The sequence below is a fragment of the Amblyomma mixtum genome, chromosome 9 (assembly GCF_055824585.1).
Source record: "Amblyomma mixtum isolate Tamu chromosome 9, ASM5582458v1, whole genome shotgun sequence".
Classification (NCBI taxonomy): Eukaryota; Metazoa; Arthropoda; class Arachnida; order Ixodida; family Ixodidae; genus Amblyomma; species Amblyomma mixtum.
Window position 1 is genome coordinate 60,631,343 of NC_143020.1, and position 22,606 is coordinate 60,653,948.

The 22,606-nt window shown below is 44.4% G+C and overlaps 1 protein-coding gene across 1 annotated transcript in view; it reads left to right on the top strand.

Annotated features, from left to right (window-relative positions):
• Positions 1-19,836, top strand: part of LOC149329238 (uncharacterized) — a 30,726-nt gene extending 10,890 nt beyond the window's left edge. The window contains exons 5-8 of the mRNA XM_089559212.1: positions 7,914-8,064; positions 10,638-10,654; positions 16,367-16,420; positions 17,687-19,836. Of these exons, the coding sequence (XP_089415338.1) occupies positions 7,914-8,064; positions 10,638-10,654; positions 16,367-16,420; positions 17,687-18,246 (782 nt within the window). The 3' untranslated portion in view covers positions 18,247-19,836. The remainder of the gene's footprint in view (positions 1-7,913; positions 8,065-10,637; positions 10,655-16,366; positions 16,421-17,686) is intronic.
• The last annotated feature ends 2,770 nt before the right edge of the window (positions 19,837-22,606 follow it).

Genomic DNA, 22,606 nt, shown 5'->3' on the forward strand with positions numbered 1-22,606 from the left:
GAGCGCCAACGCTGAAGATTAAAAAGAAAAATTGTCATATCAAGGCGGAGGAACTAACTAAAATCTGTGGTGAGGAGGGCAACAAACTAGGACTCCAGTTCAGTAGAGAGAAGTCAGGGATAATGGTATATAATGGTGAGAAGGGAGACCCACTAGAAATACAGGACACTATGACAGACCTTGTGAGAACATAAGTATAGGTGTATGGCTAAGTAAAAGGAAAAAAATATCTGGAAGAGCATGAGAGGATTCTGAAGGATAAAGGAATTCAGACATTATGAAACATAGAGCACTATGGAGCTATAATAGGTATGAGGTGGTTAGAGGGGTATGGAAGGGAATCATGGTACCGGGCCTCACATTTGGAAATGCAGTCCTGTGCGTGAAATCAGAAGTACAGTCAAGTCTAGAGGTCAGACAAAGAAGTGTAGGAAGGCTAGCCTTGGGAGCCCATGGGAACACTCCGAATGAGGGAGTCCAGGGAGATATGGGTTGGGCGTCGTTCGAGGTTCGGGAGGCAATCAGCAAACTGAAATATGATCAGAGACTAACACAAATGGAAGAAACAAGGTGGGCAAGAAAGGTGTACAAGTATCTGTACATGAAAAGTATTAACACAAAATGGACAAATAGAACCCGAAAGCTAAGAACGCAGTATTTACGGGTGAGGGATGGGACACGAAAGCGGAGGTAAAGGAGACGGAAAGAAAGATGTGGAAAGAAAGAATGCAGGAAAAATCGGCGCTATAGGACACGAAAACAGGACATCAAAAAAGAGCGATTATTCGCGTTCACCGCTTTTTGAGGCTAGGACAGGGGCTCTGAGAACAAAAAATTCAGGGGGCACTTTGGCTCTCTAAAGTGCTGCAAGGCGAAAGCGTTTTCTGGCCACTGTTTGTTTTTATTTACTTTTTATTTTTCATATTTTTGTAGTTATTTCTTTCTCCTTTTCATAAATTTATTGTTTTTATTTTATTTTCACATCTTATATTTGTTTTGTTTTTTTTGTGTGTTCTTTTTATTATTTTTATTTTCCTTTTGTTTACTTTACTCCTGTTATTTTATTTATGAAGCCCGTGTATTCACTAGATGCGCCTTTATTCATGCTGGAACCTTGAGCCTTTTAAGCAGTGACGCCGAAAGGCGGACGAATCTGCCGACGGGTCTGTGGACACGGCTGCCGACGCGTCTGCTAACGACAGTATGAGGCATTAAAGGCTTTCGCCTTAAAACGTATAGGTCCAAATTTGAAGAAGTGGATATTTTTGCTCTGCTTGTAAAACGGAAACGGAGACCATAGAGCACTTGGTTTTGAGGTGCGCAGAACTCCGCCCAGCCCTCCCAGAGGGGGCAGCAACAGCCATAGAGATAGCGCTGGGATTTTAACTGGGGAGGACAGGCGAGTGGATGGGAAAAGCGTGAAATTGACGAAAGGGAGGTTGGAGGATTGGTGGCGGAAATAAAGGGAGGGGTAAATTTGGAGGCGAAAAGGATAGCCAGACTAGACATTGTAAGAGCGAAAGTGAAAGAAAGAGAAAATAAAAATAAATTAACAATGGGGGGAATATAGGCTAGGTGGCGAAAGCTACTGCCCGGTACAAAGGTTAAAGCTGTTATCATTCGTCCATGATTTTCAATTACCCAATACTTCTAGTTCACTGTACCCAGACGTTGCTTGCTCTGCTCGGATAGTTTTTGTTTTTTTCCTTTTTCACGTCGCCATCACGCGCGTTTTTTGAGGCAAGCTGGTGAAACGGGCTCGACGAAATATGTTTTGACGGCACCCCTCCCTGCAGCAGTCTTGTCCGAACTGTGGTAAGTACTGCGAAAAAGCGGCGTCGTGCACTCAAGGCGACATTTCGTACTTGTCCGCCTACTCCAAACGAGCATTCAGCGCCGCTCTCCCACCCCCTTGCGGTTTGTTGCGATTACTTGTGCGGCATCTTCCTGTGAGTATATTTTGCGAATTCTTCCACGGAGTACCGTGGAGAGCCCGTTTCCGTGCGCCTGAAAAACACAGTCGCGCATAGTTAATTGCTACCACTGCTTCGGTCGGTCGCCGGCGGCTCGCACGAAAGCATCTTTCTTTTATTTTCCCTGAACGCTTCTACTTACGACCACCTCTGTTTTGGTAGGAACAATCACTTCTTCTTGTCTTCGGTGTGTGCCGTGAAAATCTTGCTGCACATTTATTGTGGGACCTTATTGCCGTTCTCGCGGCTTCATGCATCTCGCCTGCACCTACCTTGTGCTTCCATAGGTGGGATCGTTTAATTGGACCATTCGTATACATATGTATCCTAGCGGAGTATTGCAGTACGGTGCCAAAAACCTGTTGCGCGCACGATGGAACTACAGTTTAACTGTATGTTGTCCCAATGTGAAATGAAACTGATCTACTTTTGATTAAGATTAAGCTCCTCAGCAGAGCTTGGATTTCGCCCAAGACCATCACAACGAAAACAATAATTTGCTATTGTCAGTTGATGCTGCAGTGAGGTCTTAGAAGCGAATTTGCCAGTTTTCATTTGAGAGTAGTCATGCGTGCACGAGATGGCTGTGGGAATGTTCATCCCATTACAGGCTGAGCAGCTCCTAAGGGCTGAGCAGCTCCTTTTCTTGAGTCTGTTCTAACGCTTAGGTTAAATGTCTTTGATAAATGATACGCATTACTCTGCACAGATATGTGTTACAGTGCTACCTCTGTGGCCATTAGATTTGTTTTTGGTTCCTAAGAAGGACAGTGGCTGGCTTGAAGTCTTGTTTTGAAAGCTTCATTTGCTTTTGAGGAAGTTATAAGGAAGACGGCCTGGTAGTCACTGGCAGGCCCACAGATTTTCTGCTGTTTTTGATTGGTGCAATTTTGTTGTCTTGCTTATGCATTAGACACCTGTGTGTGTGCGTCGAGCTGCAGCTGCTATCGTTACACCTTTTTTTCCTTCCTTTTGCAATAGGATCCTTCACATGTCCTACCCATTCTGGGAGTAGAGGTTTGTCGCATTTTTCTGATTACCACTGTCCTTACTTTTAGCTGGAATGTGCAGACAAGGATGCCCTGGAGGTAAACGTTTGTCATCTTGATACCATCTTCACATTGTTAAAGGTGGATAGCTGTTATCGGCGTGGCCTGCTGCACGGACTGATGACGCAGCATTTGGTGTGTATAAGAGTACTGCACAGGCTGTAATTATTGGCCCGGGCCCAGTACCCGTCTGAGCCTGGCCCAGTTTCTCTAATAAATGTCCTGCCCGAGCCGAGGAAGCTCTCATCTACCCGGCCCAGCTCAGGCCTGAAACACAAAAGCTGTAAGCATGCTACAGAAGCTCAAATGTTGTTGTTACTATGAATTTCAGTGAAAAATAGTCCATCGTTGGTAGAAGAGAGGTCTAAAATTCTCTAGTTTCTGCTTCAGGTTGATTTGGTACTTTTTAATTTTTTTTTTCCCAGAACAAAGTGTGGTGCTTTGAATGCCACACATACCAATCTGCTGAAAGTAATCACCTGCAGCTCATTTTTCGCTTCTTGGTTTCGGATTTAATTTTCGCAAGCTTTTATCAAACAGCCTCTAACGTTGCGATCGGTTCACCACCAACACTCAGGAAGTCACGCGAGGTGTACGCTTGTGTCAGTTCCAACAGCTACTCCCTCTGTCGCTTGTCTCTTACCACCCAGCAAAAGCAGTACTTAGGAACATCAACTAGGCTTGGACATATTTTGCAATTAAGATGCCAGCTTTTACATCAATTTCAACTCAATTCTTTTATTTCCTTTCTTCAGAGGAGGAGGCAGGACAAAAAGCCGTGACAACGGTTTGACGTGGGTCCCGCCCCCTTATGAACTGGCATTTGTACAGATATATGGCTATGGCACATGTGTTTCACAGGTCAAAAAAAAAATAGAACACACACGTATTGCACACATTTTAAGCAGTTATTGAGGACACAGCAGGTGTCAAAAATGAATGTGAGGGGACATGAGTAAACAGCTTTCACCGAAAACAAGTTATGTGCGAACACCTAAAACATACTGCACACTTCACACATGTAAAGGCGACAAAAATAACTTAATCTTAGAATTCGGGACCTCTTTTTTCCTTAGGCGCGGTTCAGGTGTCCACTGAGTTATGTGAGACAGATACTGTGCTATTTCCTTTCCTCAAAAACTAGTCTAAAACCAATTTAGAATTCGGATTACAAAAAGGATCAAACGACTCTTGCTCCAGCCAATTTAACAAAGAGGGGACTGTGTATGATAATCAGTCCCTCCAGTAGTTTGCTCGTGGTGTGGGCAGATGTCCCATACTCCGCTGAAACTGAGTGTTAATGCAGTCGTATCTTGGGCAATTAGTTTAGGAAGCTTTTGTAGAATTAAGGGGTTATCCCGCTGCAGGGGCTCAGTGGTTATGTCACTCAGCTGCTGGGCCGAAAGACGCGGGTTCGATCCCGGCTGCAGGGGCTGAATTTCAATAAAGGCGAAATTCTGGAGGCCCGTGTACTGTGCGATGTCAGTGCACGTTAAAGAACCCCAGGTGGTCGAAATTATTCCGGAGACCTCCACTACGGCGTCCCTCATAGCCTGAGTTGCTTTGGGACGTTAAACCCCATAAACCAAACCAGAACTAATGGGCACAAAAATTGAAAAAAAAGAAAGAAGGGGAGGCTTGACATACAAAAAAGAAACATCTCGTAAATATTGTGCCATACATTATGAAGATTGCTGAGCACGAACACACATAGTGAAAGGAGAGAAACTACACTACGTGGGTTCTATGTGCTAAGCGTTTATTGGATTCACCCTCCAAGGCCCAGATTTGCCGGGACGTACAGCCTCCTCTGTGCTACGGGAAGCCCGGGGGAGTGCCACCTTGAAGCAGAAGAAATAACGCTACGATTATGAGGAAATACTCAACTCTGTAATATCTAGCGCGAAACATTAGAAAGCCAAGGCGTGTGCTGGGGAGGAGTTAAGTGTGATGCACTCAGAGCTGGAGTGAGTGAGTGAGTAGAAACTTTATTGATTTATAAGATTTAGCCTGCGGTGGAGGTCTTCTTCAAGTCTTCTCTTCAAGTCTTGAGGTTGCCTCCTTAGCCTTGGGTGGTCCCCTAGTCCAGGGCTCCACTGAGTCTGGCCACCTCGCTTGCGTGTGCTATGAGTGCCCTTTGGGCCTCTAGCTCGCAGCTGGTGAGCCAGCTCTCCCATTGCTCCGCACTTGGTGTGTCGTGTTTGTGGAACGATATGTTTCTGTCGCATTCCCATGTTATGTGGTATAGTGTTGGCCTCGCTTCGCACCAAGGGCATGTGGCGCGGTATTGTGTCGGGAACATCTTGCTTAGTATATATAAGTTGGGGAAGGAGCCTGTCTGTAGCTTCCGCCATTTTGCGGCTTCTTCCTTGCTTAGCTCTTTGTGTGGTGGGGGGTATTTGTATCTTAGCCCCCTGTATAAACTTAGTGTTGCAGAGTACCCAGCCCCTAGGCTAGTCCAGAGCTCCTCCGGGGCTTGTGACCCCCCAGCTCGGATAGTAAGCCCTCGAGCTAGTTCGTCCGCCCTTTCGTTGCCCCAGACCCCCGCGTGGCCTGGTATCCAAATTATGTTATGTTTCTCTCTCCTCCCCGAGGGTGTCCCCTCGCTGAGGATCCTGAGTGTCGTTTTGCCTACCCTTCCTTTTGTGTAGTTTCGACACGCTTCTTGTGAGTCTGTTAAAATATTCAAGGGTCTCCCCTTTCTATCCCCCTCCCTCATTGCTAGGGCTATCGCTATCTCCTCCGCCTCTGCTACATTTGATGCCCTGGCCGTGAGGCTCGTTATGTGTTCTCCCTGGTGGTTGACGACTACCGCCACCATTTTATGTCCTCGTTCACCATAGTACGGGGAAGCGTCGGTGTATACCGTGCTGTCCCTGTGCCCTATTGTTTTTTCATAGTATTCTGCTCTGGCTCTCCTCCTGCTGGCATGGAGGTTTGGGTCCATGTTGCGGGGGATGGGTTGTACGCTTATGTTTCTTCTTAGTGCGTCTGGTATGTTTGCCCTGTTGTTGTGATGGTTCTTCGTCTCCCGACCCAACCTAGTCAGAAGTGCTCGTCCGGTTCTTGTGTCGCTGAGTCTTTGAAGTTGTGCCTTTATTTGGCATTCACTCAGCTCTTCAAAAGTGTTGTTTAGCCCTAGTTGCATTAGCTTCTCGTTGGACGTGTTCCTTGGTAGATGTAAGGCTATCTTGTACGCTTTGCGAAGGATAGCTTCTGCTTGCTCTCTTTCAGCTTTGATGGTTACGTGGTATGGTAGTGAGTATGTTATTCGACTGACTATCAGGCTGTTCACCAGTCTGATTGTGTCTTCTTCCTTCATGCCATGCCTTTTGCTGGCTACTCTATTTATCATTCGGCCTACTTGCTCCGCCGCTTTGCGTAGCAGGCTGAGTGTGTGGCTGCATTTCCTGCTACCTTGCAGCCACATACCGAGTATTCTTATCATTCTTTGTTCCGGTATGTTCTGCCCTTCTAGTTTCACCTCGAGGTTAGCCTCTGTAGGGTGCCTTCCTACTCTGAGAAGTTCGGACTTTTCGGTGGAACACCTTAGTCCCCTCTTCTTCATGTATCCTTCAATGCAGGTGGCTGCCGCTTGTAGACTTTCTTCTTTGCTTCCTAGCGAGCCTTCGCTGGTCCATATGGTGATGTCATCCGCATACATTGCGTGTCTGATTCCTTGTATCTGGCTGAGCTCTTTGGCTAGGATGATCATTGATATGTTGAAGAGCACTGGTGATATCACTGAGCCCTGTGGAGTTCCCCTGCATGGTGTTTGAAAGACCTCGCTTCGTAGGTCTCCCAAACCCACCGTTGCAGTTCTGTTTGTGAGGAAGCTTCTCACGTAGTCGTGTGTTTTCTTTCCGCAGTTGGTGGCGTTGATGCCTTCCATGATTGCTGCGTGGGATACGTTGTCGAAGGCCCCTTTGATGTCCACGGCCATGACTACGTTTTCCCCTTTGCTTGGCATTGTTTCTAGTACTTCTTCTTTGAGCTGAAGCAGCACGTCTTGGGTCGATAGATGTTCCCTGAAGCCGAACATGGTGTTGGGGTACCATCCTCCGTCTTCTAGGTGTCTTTGTATTCTTTTAGTGATGATTCTTTCGAAAAGCTTGCCCAGACACGATGTTAGCGAGATAGGTCTGAGATTTTCTATCTGCAGTTTTTTGCCTGGTTTGGGTATCATAACGACTTCCGCGTGTTTCCACTCTTTCGGAACCGTTCCCTCTTCCCAGAGTTTGTTTAAGTATTTTGTGAGCTGTTCTACCGCTTCATCGCTGAGATTTCTTATCAACGAGTTCTGGATCTTGTCCGCCCCCGCTGCCGTGTTCTTTGTCGTTGCCCTTATGGCTTGAATAACTTCTTCTCTTGTTATCGGTTTGTCCATGTCCTGGTTTTCTTTCCCTTGGTATTCTCCTTGGTAGGCTTTCACCTGTTCTTTTCCGTAGCATTTCTCTTTTACTGCTTGGATTAGCTGGAAATCGAGCACCAAAACAGCGAAGATAGCCTCAGAGTTCCTGTTCATCTCCAGCTACATCCGAATGATTGAAGCAAAATGTTTCTTCATTATGTGTGCGCAGATGCCGTACTTATGCTTCATGCATAACGATTTTGCGAAGCTAAGGTGGCGGCAAGCAACAGTACTGTGTTAATTGGTAAGACTTACAGTGCTTCAGAAGTTCAGAGCTTTGCAAAGAGTGGTATATATGCTGTTTTGCCAGAATTGTTCTGTGTTTTCTGCATTTTTCTAATTTTTTTGCACGCTCAACATATCACATGGCATGTTACTGAAGATTAACAAGTTCGTACTCTGGAAGTAGTTGAAACTGGCTCTAACTGTCTTGACCTGCCGTTTCTTAACCCCATGAGAACATAAGAAGTTGGCACTCAGTGAAAGTACCTGTTCACTACACAAGCCTGAGCCTGGCTCAGGCCCATAAGTATACAGGCCCGAGCCTGAGCCTGAAACCCGAATCCTGGGCCAGGGCTGGCAACAACTTGCTGTACCTAGCCCGGCCCATGGGCCGGGCCCGGGCTTTCGGGTAAACCCCTGCAGTGCTCTAGTGTGTATATTTTCACAGTTTTTGTCGGTACGAGGCATGGTGCCACTTCGTTTATTCTTTTATTGAATTTAGACAGCTTACCTTTTGTTCAAAACATAGTGACTGGCTAGTTGGTTCTGCATACTGGAAAATTGCAGCGCAGCAGTAACAAGGACGAGACGAGAAGGACGCAAACACAAGCGCTGTTTACTAACAACTGTGTTTTATTGCTCTGAGCCAGCCTATATAAGAACTAGGTACAAAACAAAAAAACAGAAACCAACACATCATCTCACGCATTCGAGGCGCGATTATCAAAATTGTCTCCCCTTCTGCCAATCTTTCATCCTATCATTGGCCTTCAGAAATGACATTTCTTTTTCACTAAGGTGCACAGAGGGGTTGCTGACACACTTATCTACGCATTTTGATATCGCCAGAGCTTCTGCTATCAACCTTGTGGTGGTGTCCGGACACTTGCGAAGAATAACTGTTCTTTCAAGGGCAGGGGTGCAGCCCTCGCACTGGCTACAGTGTAAGGCGAGTTCCCCTGAGTTTGGGTTCCTTAAATTCCTTTTGCGGCTCCCTTAAATTCCTTTCGTGACATGGCTCCAGTTCTTGACAGCACTTGTGTTTGCGTCCTTCTCGTCTCGTCCTTGTTACTGCTGCGCTGCAGTTTTCCAGTTTACCTTTTGTGTTATAAGTTTTAACATGGACTATGTGCTATGCTTCCTCTGAGACGTTCATTTCCTGTTATGTTGGTTCTTTACAATAACACAAGGCTCTTACGACTAGTGTGGTCTGCAGTGGTATAAGAAGGGAAAGTATTAAAGTGCAACTATCACTTTTTGCCAGCAAAATTGTATAATCAGTTACCTGGACCTGTTTTTCAACTTGGGGCTCCCTTTTGGCAACGTGTCATTCGCCAAAACTGGAAGTGAATGAGCCACGAGTGTTTCGGCCAGTTGGGTGTTGGCGAAAGAGTCGCAAGTTGGAATACGGTCCCTGGTCAGTTCTTTTATTCAGAGCAATGCCGCACATTCATTTGATTGATGTGTGTCAGCAGTGACAAAACATGAGCTAGGACAGATTTAAGTATCCTGCTATGACATGGGAGCTGACTAGTGTTGAAGCGTGTAGCTTCAGTTTAGTAGCCTGCCCAAGTTCTAAATGGTGGTGCCTTGGGATATTAGAGCCATTGGCGTGCTGTACAGCTAGGGCAGTACAGTATCAGTGAAGAAGCAGGTCAAAATTCATGGCTCCAGTTGTTGATTGATGGCATTTGCCAAGCCTTTGATACTGCCGCAAGATAATTTGCGCGTTTCCAAACTTATGTGGAGATATTATTATTCTGTTCCTGTACTTTAGGTGAAGCTTTCGCGATGAAAATTTGCTTGCTTTCTGTGCAGAATTGACCGTGCTGTATGCAAAGCTGGCTCGGCCAAATGTCAGTCTGCACTGTGTGGCTAGCGACAGCATGATGCACCTTCATGCGCACTTACAGAGACCTATTCTTCAGAGCCTTTGATGCTTTTAAGAGCGTTAGCTCTTAATGATGTTATTTCGAGATTTCGTGGGGTCTGCTACCACCCTGCGATCACAGCGCCATCTGTGGCAGCAACTAGAAAACAACACATCTCGCATCTCATTCATATCAATTCTAGTAAACCAAGCAGCTAACGCTCGCTACTTCAACGTCTTCCAGATGGTGGTGGCCTTTTTATCACTAACAGCAGAGCTGCGTTATGATTCTTTATCAATTTGTGTGAGTTGGAAGTTCTCTAGTAATAGTTTATAAAGACAGTTGGCTTGGAAGCAGTTCGACTGCAGCAGTGGCCTTGTGGTTTGAGCTTCCACTTGACTTGTGGGAGGTGCAGGGTTCGATCCCCAGTGCCACCGAGTACCCACTGGTGACACAATTGGTTCAAGCTTTTCTCTGACTCGGTGCTTGGCTTACCTGAGGTGACATGCTTGGAAAATGGATCTTTTACCCCACCTTGTGTAGAGGAAAAACTCCTTGTGTAATGGCACTCTTTGGCCAATGGTGCCCTCGTGCCATTAAAATTTATCATGGAAGCACTTTGACATTATAGTCTTCGGTCACAGTGATGGGAATGCTACACGAATCGCGCCAAGGAGTGCCATTGCATTAAACCTGCTACACGCTGCTACAAATTGGTGGTCTTTGATGAAATGGTGCTAAGGCTGTGCCAAAATACTATTCCAACAACCAAGAGCTGTGGAAAATGGGAAGAGGCTGAGGATACCGCTAAATGTACACAGGCTACCGCCTAGTGTCCAGAGGCATGAATGGTTCGTTGTCCCGATGAGTGACGAGAAAAATGACCGAAATCGTCCCTCTGTGCTGTCATGATTTTGAAGCAAGGTGTAATGTCTTCCCACATTTTAATAGCCGCTGCTGAGATATCAAGGAGCTCTGGCGACCATTGATCATGCTGTATTCTACGCCTTCCCAAGAGCACAGTTGTTGGAACAGTAGCCGAACAGTGCGTTTGTGGCATTGATGATTTTTTCCTTCTGCTTATTCTGCTTTCCTGTGTGTCATTTTGCAGGCAGAGCAAGCACATTGGTGGGAGATGGAGTACAAGTTGCCTGAGGAGGAGCTTTCTTGAATAACTATTACAAGTCTATGCAGATGATATCCTCAAGCTTGTATCCTTTCAAATGGGGCATCTATTGCTCTGAATTTCTGGTGACAGCGTGCCAAGCTACACATGTCACAACCCATCACGTTGTGTCAATAACACGGCAGATCTAGGTTTCGCAGCAACCATGTATGGACTGCAGAGAAATTTGAAGCTTGCGTTGACTACCTTGTCTTGTATTTTGGTGATCATGTTCGTTGCTTTCAGTTTTGGCCGTGTTGTTAAGCTGCATGAACTCATGGACTGAGAGTTCTCTGCAGTCAACATCTACAGCAAGTTCCGGCTGCTTCTACAATAAACAGTGTTTCATAAATACAAGGCTGGGAAAAACACATTGTTCTCACATTGCCTAAGTGCCTAATCAGCGACAAGTGCCAGTAGACATTTAGCCCGGGGATCTTCTCAGCTTGGCAGAACTTATGTTTGCTTTTAATGCGTTCTCATTAGAAGCGTCTGTGCAATGTAAATGGTGACCAACGTCGTGCGTTGCAAACCTTGTGACATTTTCACGACCTGTTCACCATGGCAGGTGGCAGCTAAACTAATGAACGGTCGTGAGATGTTGCTCGGGAAGAGCAACCTTGGTGTCACAAGCCCCACCTGTCCGGGCAGTGGCGCATTGCTTAACCGCTGCTCTGCTGTGCCAGGAGTGGAATGAGGACTTCCGGCTATTTATGAATGTAAATTAAAGAATGACCAATTCTGCATATATCAGCAGCAACAGAAAATACGAACGCATTCAAACGATCCTCCGAGGATCGCCTAAGAGTTTTGTTTTTTTGGCTATATACATTATCTCCTGATCTTATTCTCACGTAGAGTGATGTAGTGAGCTCGTCATGGTGTTTGCTACCACCAGGAGCGCCTCTACTATGACAGGAGTCAAAAGGCAACCATTGCGGCATGTGTCACGCTATTCTTGATCCACTGTGCTGCCTTAAAGGATTTTATACAGGCAGTAAAACAGACTTTCATGCATGGAAATCTTCCCTGTGACCTCAAAACCAATTTATACTGTGATTAAATATATGCATGTTTGGAAAAAAAACAGCTAGAAGAACGGGACGCAAGCGAGGAAACACGGACAAACGCGTTCTTCTTTCGCACTGGTTTTTGCAAACATGTATCCTCTCCAACTTGCCCAGTTCAGTATATTTGGGATGAAATATATTGCTGCTCTAGCAACAGAATCGTCCCTATCTAGTCTCAATGCATTTCTGTACCTTAATAAGCACTACTACTCTGCAAACATATCCGTTACTACCCAAGGCTCTTGAGGTTAACTAATCTGCCCTTGAACTCAACACTGAGCTGCCAGATTATGGTTGCTGAATCTACAGAGCGTATATAGGCACCTTCATTAGTAGCATTTGATATTTTTATGTACTTATTGTCTTGCTTGACTTGATTTTGCAGGCTGGTGTAAGCCAGGTACTGCAAGCTGCCAGGAATGAACCCTTCAAACGGCTTCCAACCTTTACTTTCCGAATGCCTTGCTGTTCAAAGCCTATAAATTTGCATACACATTAGTGGTATTGTCTGGTGTATGCACATGTATTAGGCCGTGAGCGCGACCAGATACCTTCCAAACACGCAGTTGTCTGCTGCATTAATCATCATCATCGGTCTAACTACAGCCACTGCAGAACAAGGCCCCTCCTGTGTCCCTTAAGTTAACCCTGTCTTGTATCAGCTGCAGCCACCTTATGCCCGTAAATTTCCTAATCTCATCTGCCCACTTGACTTTCTGATGTCCCCTGCTACGGTGCTACTCCATTACCTTAAGCGATTCGCTTCCAAAGAAGGCGATTCATCGTCCTCACTTGAAAATAATTGCTTTATGTAGGCATCAACAAATGGCACAATATGCTGAACTGCTAATTTTTGAACAGTAGCTTTCATGCCAAATGACATTTGCTCACCAGTGTTGAAAATATGTTGTAGGAAAAATTTTTTTTTCTCGCTGCTTCTTTTGAACAAGACCATGGTGTCGCGGGAAGACTGACATTTCAAGGGCGCTAAAAGTCATGCACTGCTTCCTGGCAGTGAGGGGGATGCAGACTGCAAATACCCTAAACTTTTAGATGAATATGAAAGCAGTGAGTGTGAGTGGATCCACGGGGATCCTACTCGGACTGCGAGCCTGGCACTTCCGACGTAGCATGAGCTCCGGCTTGGAAATCCGAAAGTGTGCAAAGAAATATTCGTCAGTGTGATGAAATACTATGCTTTGTTTCAATTCGCAGTTCTGAGTACCAGTATTATGAGGACAAAGAGTACAGCTTGCCTGAGGGAAAGTCTTCGAAGGCAACGTACTGCTGCAGCCTGTTGAGACTGTCACCTTCATGCATATATCTTTTAAAACAGCATGTCCAGTGATTTGCATATGCAAAGTTAGGTGCATGAGTACCCATCTGGTTGTGCCCAGAGAACTAGCTAGAGTAGCCGAGCTGAAATTAAGAGAAGCGTAAAAGATACACAAGTGACATTGCATTTCTGCCAGGAGGAAACATTCTTTTCTAAAACGTGTACTGATATTTAGTAGCACAATGTTGGTCGCACCTCTCTTTTCCAGTCCACATTCTTTTAAATTTTGGGCCTGCAAAAGAATGCATTAGGACGTGTAGTTAGATGTACTTTTTGTGCTTTGTGCACGGTGATTTATACAAAGGCACATAAGTCCCGCTGCATGTGGTATTGTGTTTTCTAGGTGTAAGTCTTACTTGCCCCATTAAGCGAAAATCCGTATATGCGTGATAACACTCAGTGGTACCCATAAAGGATGGCGTCCTCGTGCACAGTCGGCACATCGGAATGCAACCTGGCAGGTGGCGGTTAAATTAAGTTAGTCGTGCGAGGTTGCTGGTTAAGAGCAACCTGGATTGCGCAAATGCCATCAGTGGCAGCACCTGCCATCCCAGGGCAGTGGTGCACCACTTAACCGCTGCACCACTGTGCCAGGAGTGGTATGAGGACTCCCAGGGATCTAGGAATGTAAAGCAAAGAACGACCATTTCTGCATATATGGGTGTTAACCCATTAGCTATCAAGTCATACTTTTAGGGCAGATCAGCGTGCAAATCAAAAGGGGTGTGGCAGCAGCCCCCTAGAGCCATGCAGAGGTAGAATTGCCAAAAGTGTGGCATCAGGTTGCATCACGCGGCAGCGTATATCGACTGTGTTCACAAAGTGAGCGGGCTGGCTTGCACCTTCTCGCATGTAAGCAGTCGTAAGTGTCTCTGCCGACTTTTTTTTTCTTGTAGTGATGCTTCTTTGCTCTCCGTCATTTTGCAGGCCAGTATTCATAAGCCAAGCTGCACAAGTTGACAGAGGAAGAAAGCTCCGAGACCACATCCACCAACCTTCAATGGCTCCAATACTTCATGCTCAAATTGGGGTGGAAATTGTTTTGATGGAATTGCTTAAATTGCAGGGATTTACTAATAAGGAAAGGGGGCACTGTCATAAAAACGAAATTTTGTTTATTGAACCCACTTTAGAAACACTGGATGCGTTCTTTCCTCAGAGATGACAACCGGCAGTCCGATTGGAAGCTGGGAGAGGTCAGAAAAGGGGAGAGAGGGAATAAAGGGTGGCAGCGAAGGAGTATCTTTGACTGTCACTGATATTACTTGGGAGGAACCGGGTTCCTTTTGCTTTCTAGCTCGAGAGCTGCAGAGCTCAAACTATATGTGTTACTCTGGTAAAAGGGCTGTCTCTTGAAGGGTTGAGATTAAGCACTGAACGAGATTACGTAATGTTTGAGTTGCGGCACATATGGAGCACAACAAACTTCTCACTTCGATCAAATGGCAACCTCCCACCTGTGTTCTCTTGTTGTGCTATGCACTTTGTGACTTGGAGGAATTAAAAAAAAATAGACTGCTTGTTCTCATCCTTAAAGGCAAAGGACTGTTGTTTTCAAAACATTGTTGTCAATTAAAAAGAAGAATGGCGGGGATAAGAAATGCGCCCAATGTTCAGTGCAAAATGGGATGAATCAGACCTCGTCCTGTTCAAAGATCACTGCCAGATCTGTGAAACAGAAGTGATGTTTATTATGAAAGTCTTCATGTGTGGTATCATGTGAGAGAGCATGAACGTGCAAGTGTGCTGGACATTTTGTGATCATTTAGTACAAGTGTGTAAATTAAAAAGCGGAAACCTCCAAATAAGAAAACTATATTCATTGGAATGTGCCTCTATGTTCGTTTGTGTGCCTCTGTGTTTGATGCATCCTTCTTTATTGTGATTCTAATGCTCATGCTTGCTTAAATCATTCATTGGGCTCCACCACCTTGGCACTCAGCATTTTTTTATAATTTGCTTCGTTTAATGATTAGGGCTTTCTGAACACTGCAGCGCCACAAATCTAGTGCTGTCAGTACTGTGTGATTAATTTTGTTTTGTAGTATTTTTGCTGCTGTTGACTAGTTTATGGGCATTTTTTTGGTGTTGCTGATTTCTTGTGGTTGGTCACAAGTGACCTACCTTTCATTAGCATAGCATTTACTGACACTGTCAAAACTGTATTCATTGCTGTGTGCATTTAGCCTGCACCCTGACAACTTTGATTACTTTTTGGGGCCTCTTTATAGCAGGTCACATTTTATTGTACGAGGTGTTGAAGTACTCTCTTGTAATTTTTTTTTGTTCCTTTCACAATACTGAAAACATCTTTTCCATATCCGTAACCCAATGAACACTGAAACGCCACTGGACGTCCGCAGGACATCCCAAACATCCGCAAGACGTTCAAGGGAGTTTCAGTGCCCATTGGGAATTGACCACGTATATCACCATGTCTTAATTTTGTGTACTCATGGTAATTGTGTGTGCCATGGTGTGTACTCTGATTTATCTTTCGGCTAGGCAGTTTTTTATTTTAGTGTGAAGCTTCTTTGAAAAAAAAACGCTTGTCCACTGTTTCTCTAGAGCTCTGTGTGCTATTGGTGGTAAACTCTGTTGTACAAGGCAGTTCTGATTTACCAGATTTAGTTGTCTAAGACCTGCTCTTTTTTCGAGTTTTCTACGAGTCTGGTTGCATGAGTTGGAAGCGTATGCATCGTAAAATGTGTCTAAAAACGATTGAGCGTTGCTGCAAATTCTGCACAGAATAATGGAACAGCTGGTGACACATTACAATTACTTTTATTGATTATCATTCACAGCTTTTGATTCTGTTGATGTATGATGACTTCACTTCATCAGTGTGTTCCAAGAGATGGTCACCTTCACTGCCATCTTTGGTGCTAGAAGTGCCGGTCACCTTAACACTCATTAGTTCTTATGCTTGTACAGACTTATACTCCTTTTTATGAAGCCAGTAATTGTGCATATGCCATGGTCAGGCGTTGATTGGTTGCGATAGCTTTCCAGTTTCTGCAGGTATTCGTTAGTTTTTTTGAGAACTTAAGCATAGTCCTCATCTGAATGCAGTTAGTAATTAAAAGTCAAATTTTGGCTTTCTAGCTGATTTATCGTTAAGTTCATATTAGTGAATCTACTTTACACAAACTGGCATATCTGTTGCATGAGACTGTATTCCACATTCACTTCTTCATGCATATAACACCAGTTGTGCTCTGGCAGTGGAGTCTGGTGTCTTAGTGGTGCATTCTGGCTTTCAAATGCAGGCTTGAGCATCGGGGACTGCAAGCCTTGTGTACCTCTTGGACAGAATTCAACAGGTTAGGTTCTGCAGTTTTTTTCCCAGGAGTGCTTTTCTGAAGGTCGTCATTCAATGAGCAGGATGGAAGTAACAGAAGTTGTAGTTTTTGCAGGAAAAGTGCTGTAAATGGCAGTGTGCTCTGTTGCTAAACTCCGCCGACTGGCGCTCATTAGATATTAAAGGACTATAGACACCTAATTTTGGTGTCATGTTTTCTTATGTATAATGATGCAGAATTCTCTACTATGCATGAATCACCATGTGGTATTCACCCACAACTGCTAAATAATTTATAATCGAATTTTTCTGTCACGCTGTTTCGGTTTCAACGGCTCAACGATGGCTGTGGCATCAAAGAGAGGTTATAGGTCACGTGAGGCATGGAAAAACTGCGACATAATCACTGCTTCATCGTTTTAATTCAGTACAGTGCTGAAGCAGCCTTCCTCAAGAGTTGGAATGACAATTTATGTAGAAGCACCGATTATACTGCACTTTTTCATGCCTCACGTCACCTATAACCTCTCTTTAACGTCACAGCCATCGCCAGAACTGAAACAGCATGACATGAAAACTCAATTATAAATGATTTAGCAGTCATTGGAGGATACCACGCGGTAACCGTGTATAATAATGTCTCACGCCTCATTACAAAGAAGAAAACGCACCCAAAACTTAGGCGTCTATACTCCTTTAAGCCCGCATGGGAGAACTGAGGGCAGTGTCTGTCATGAAACGGGTCAAAGGCAGTGACTTTGGCTGGGTTACAGAGGCTGCCCTATTTTTGTTGGTAGTCAGGACATTTCTCTGCGGGCTCAAATGCTTTTTCAACAGCATGCAGAATTTGCAGTAGTGGTATCTTTAGTAATGTATGTCAGCCTTGCACCAAACCAGACATTGGACCAAACTGCTCCACATTGTTCCAAATTGGGCACCACCATTGCAACATGTAAATAAACATTTAAATCCACTTATAAGGGTCATTCAACACCAACTGGTCCAGGCTTTGTGCTCCACTATCTTCGGTTTCTTGTTAAAAAAAATGGCTTATTGCATTAATGTGGCAAATATTATCTCCGAAGTGCTGTTTGCCAGTAGCATCACTGTACCTTCCTTCAGACCTGAGTTCTCTTTAAGGCCAATTTACTGAATATAACTTTCAATAAACGTCCATGGCTGTTGACAGAAGCATCTTCCACATTCATCTTTTATCACTAGCCCCAACTGAACTGTGCGTTGTTGATTCCTGCATTTTAATTTCATACACTCCGCCTTTAAAATGCAGGTTCGGTCAGCACACTGCCCGATCATGGTGCACCGCCCGGGCAAGACTCACGCCATCAGAGTCGCTCTGCGAGTCTTTCCACGAGATCTACTCAGGCCAGCAAGGAGAAAGGCGTGGAAAAGAAGCTGCACGAGTGTAGCCACTGCAACAAGAGATTCCTGCAGAGGAGCTGGCTAGTGGAGCATCTCCGAATCCATACTGGCGACCGCCCATACCAGTGTGACCACTGCGTTAGCAGCTTTACGAAAAAAGGAAACCTGATGCGACACCAGTGCACTCACACTGGCGAGCGTCCTTACCGTTGCGACCACTGTGGTAGAAGCTTTGCAAGGAGGAGTGACCTGGTGCAACACATCCGTACCCACACGGGTGAAAAGCCGTTTCAGTGCCAGCTGTGCCCCATGGCCTTTACAGTACGTGCAAATCTTGCAAGTCATATTAGATCCCATAAGGGTGAAAAGCCCTTCCAATGTGACTTGTGCCAAAAGAGATTCAGTAGGAGGCACAATTTGAAACACCACAAGGAGTTGGAACATGAAACGGATGGTAGTGTTCCTTGAAAGCGATTGGTAACATGTTTAGCTAGCTGTCCTGCTACTTACTACCAGTTGGAATTATGCTAGCTAACCAGCATGTGACTAGTGCTGCTTGCTAAGCAGTATCAGTGTTGTATTACGTTTGTAATCTTTCTTTTATGCTGGTGAATTTGTGATAAAGAAATATTGGAGGAGACACTTAAGCTCGGAATGACACGAAATACGGCAGAGGACGAGAAAAGAACGCCAAATATCTAGTTGGAGTAACATGAGATAAATGGAAATTTCTTTTTGGGAAATGACTTCAACAAGAGTGATCTTTTTATTCCAGGGATTTCATTGTTCAATTCTGCATGGAAAAAAAACTTTTAAATTATCAGTACGGACAAAGTATGGCCTTAAGGTTATGGGAGCTCTGGCTTGATTGGGGAATAGCCAGAAAAATAGAGGTTATTTAGTTATTTTATTTATTTATTTATTTATATAGAAGTTGTTTGACAGACAATAGGAAGAATTGACTATGCAATTATGTGCATACCATTTTTTAGTTCGATTTTTATTTTCTGTATATCAGCTGTTTTTCTGTCATTGCATTTTTGGCTAGAGTCTTTGTTGTGTTGAAATATTACTGATATTTGCTGCTTACTTTGGAGGTTTTACTAGTTATCTGATGTCTCAGTGGCAATTATTAAAAAATTGCGTTAAACTACATGCATTGCCATTTCTCAGTGAATTGTCTCTGTGCCAAATAATAATGGCTTATTATTTTCTGAAGTGTTAGCACACCATTTTAAGTCTGCTTTAATTTTCTAAATATCGGCTGGTTTTCTATCGTTTCATTTTGAGCTAGCTTCCTCAGCTAGCCTGCCTTATGCAACCAAATCAGAATTTAGCAGGTGAATGATATCCCAAATGAACTCAGAGCATTCACTCAGACCGTGCTGCCATCACTTGTTATGTCTTAGGTGGAAGCTTAGAGATGTGCATTTGTAGGAAGGCCCTCTTTGTCGTACGCTCAGAGACGACATAGTGTACAACCGATATTTATGCACGAATGCCTCATTCCATCATGTGATTCTCGTGCTTCCAAGTGTCAGAATTTTCAAACAGCTCATGACAAGGGCTGTTGTTGGTAGCAAACACGTGACAGTTCAAACAGCCTAACTGTAAACTGTTAACTAGTAAAGAAGAGAGTAAAGCGTGCCAGCGCTCATTAAAACATACCACAGACCTTTTTTTCTTTTGTTGTACAGAGGTTGGAGAATCAGCTGAGCTCAGGAAAATTTGCAGTTTTGCTTTGAAAATTATTTTTTTCTTGCAGAAGTTTGAATGAGTGGAAGCTGCAAAAGAAATATTGAATGCTCGCACACCACTTCATTTTGAAAACTGGGTTATTCTAGCTGTAATAAAGGGCAGAAAAGTAACATTCACGATGCTTCCTCCACTTGAGAGTGGTAGCAAAACATTAATCAAATGTTGTTTTTTTCAAACCCTTTCTAGCCAGCCCTTTATTCCTAGTCCTGTTTCATGAATCTTCATTGACTAACTGATGTCTTCTTGCATATTTTGCATTAAAAAGTAAAACAAATGCTCAGTTGTTTTCAATAAAGTGTGGGTTTGGGCTAGTTAGTAATCCATTCTTGACAACAATGTGCTCTGAAAACAACTCATTGCAGTGAGTGCTTCTCGCTCTTCCCCACACCAGCAGGGAATGAGTGTCAAGTATGGTTTTCATGACATTCCTCCCACAAAGTGCTTTAATTCATGACTCTACTATAAATTTTGGCACGGCTTGCATCCCTAACCTCAAAGGCAATCCATAAAAGACATCATCATCGGCCTGACTACACCCACTGCAGGGCAAAGACCTCTCCTATGCCTCTCCAGTTAACCCTGTCCTTAGCCAGCTGCGCCCACCGTGTTCCCACAAACTTCTTAATCTCATCCGCCTACCTAACTTTCTGTTCCACCACCCCCTGCTACGCTTGCCTTCTCTTAGAATCCACTCCGTTACCCTTAAGGACCAGCGGTTGTCTTGGCTTCGCATTACATGCCCTGTCCAAGCCTACTTCTTCCTCTTGATTTCGACTAGGATGTCATTACCAGCGTTTGTTCCCTCACCCACTGTGCCCAGTTCTGATCTCTTAATGTTACACCTATCATTTTCTTTTCCATAGCTCACTGCGTTGTCCTCAACTTAAGGTGAACCCTCTTTGTTAGCATCCATGTTTCTGTCCTATAGGCGAGTACCGGTAAGATACAGCTGTTTTATACTTTCCTCTAGAGGGATATTGGTAAACTGCCATTCATGATCTGAGAGAACCTACCACATGCGCTCCACCCCATGCTTATTCTTCTAGTTATTTCCCTTCCTCTCATGATTCAGATCAGCGTTCACTACCTGCCCTACACTTTTCTTCGAATAGTGGTATACCTAAATACAGCCTAATAGTGATTTATCTGTGGGTACATTGCTTTTGATTACTATGGGTGCCGAATCTAACAATGTAATTTTATGATAAATTGTATTTTGATGAAACCATGATAAACCAGTTCAAATTCTACAACTGTTGCTTTGCTTTTGAAGGCAAGAAATTATACTACTTAGTCACAATTCAGCATTTCCCCGACTTCTATCTTTCCACGCGAAACTAGACATTACAGCCTAGCATTATTCTTGAAGCATCAGCATCATGTAAAAAGGAAGTGCAGAGGCAGCATACAGCACATAACCTGCAACAAAATTAATAAGACTAAAGATAAGCTGTCTAAAATGTTAAAAATTCTTAAAAACTGCAATGGCACCAGCCTTGCACCAACAGAAGCAGTGCAGATATATGCACCAAATGGTGAGCCACCAGCCGTTGCAATACATCTGACCACGCCAGTCGCAACTATCCGTTATTAAAAAGATGAAGACAGAATCAAGATGGCTGAGGAAACAGCACACAGTTTCCAGGGGATTTCGCTCTCTGCACTGCATGAAAAATTAAACTGAAACTAGAAAGTTAGGACAAATGCCACTTCCAGTAAGGGTGAGGCATTTGAAGGACTCCATCGCAAGAGAAACGTATAACGATGGCAGCCTGACATACACATATGGACATTTGATGCATAAACAAAAAAAAAAGATTTGGCACCAATTGGAAACAGTGTAGAAAGTGTGGTGGCACGGTTGGCGCATTTGTTGCTTGCAGTGCACCAGACAGGGAAGCATGAATATGATTTTTTCATTCAAACCGAAGAAATGTACAGATGAAGAAATGGGTAAAACAAACATGACGCCTTCATGCCTGCTCCTTGTTCTGTGTCCTTGTTCAGTTAGTTTGTACAACCAAGTCACATTCCAACCATGTACCAGTTGGTCCACCAAAATGTGCTACTGGGAAGCACATGGGGCAGTCACACTGCTCTTGCCTACAATGAGAGGCCTGTAGCATCGGCATTAGCTCCCACAAGAAAAAAAATCGTAGAGGTAGCACTGTTGCAATGTGCAGCTTTGTGAATTAATGTGAATTGTGCGTTACATTTAGTGGCTAAAACAGATTGCTATGATGACATGAAAAGGGTCCACAAAAGCATTTGTTCAGAGTGTAATGGGATAAATATTCTCGCAGATGACTACTCTTGGATGAAGGCTGGTAAATTCACTTCCGACTTCCCTGCAACATCAGTTGACTAAAACAAATGGTTGCTTTAGCTGTGGTGGTTCTGGGCGAAATTCATGATGCCCTATGGCCACACATCACTGCCATGCTGCGGAGGAACTTCATCTTAATCAAAAGTCGGTCATTATCATTTCACATCGGGGCAGTTAAACTACAGTTAAACTGTGGCTGCCTTGTGTGCAGCAAGCGATTTCTTCCCCCATATTGCATTCAAGGAATACTTACCAACAGTCCACTCTGTTAAATGCTCACCACCTTTTGTGAAGCGCTAGCTATAAGTACATACATGGCGCAGGTGAGTCTATGAGTAGAACGTGCGAGTACAGTTGTACAATCGCTGTGCAGCGACATTATTACGGCACACGCATAGAGGTTGCTCACCCATTGAATGCTGCGGCCTATTGCAGCAGTGCCGCATGTCTGCCGCAACATTGCCAGCGCTAACGTAAGCAGCCTACATCTCTCTCTCACCACCTCCACGTACCTCAAAGCGGGATTCAGGCGTACACTGACCTAGGAAGACAGTTATGCGCGCTTCCTTTCCTCAAAATCATCGGAATACAGAACGTTGTCAACGCCAACGACCTATAGCTTCAGTGCCGCGTTTCTGCCACAACGTTGTCAATGCCAAAGCACGCAGCGCACACCTGTCGACTGCCGCCGCGCAGTCGTAGCTTAATTAAAGCGCGACTAGGTAAGGTGTTCACTGTCCAGGG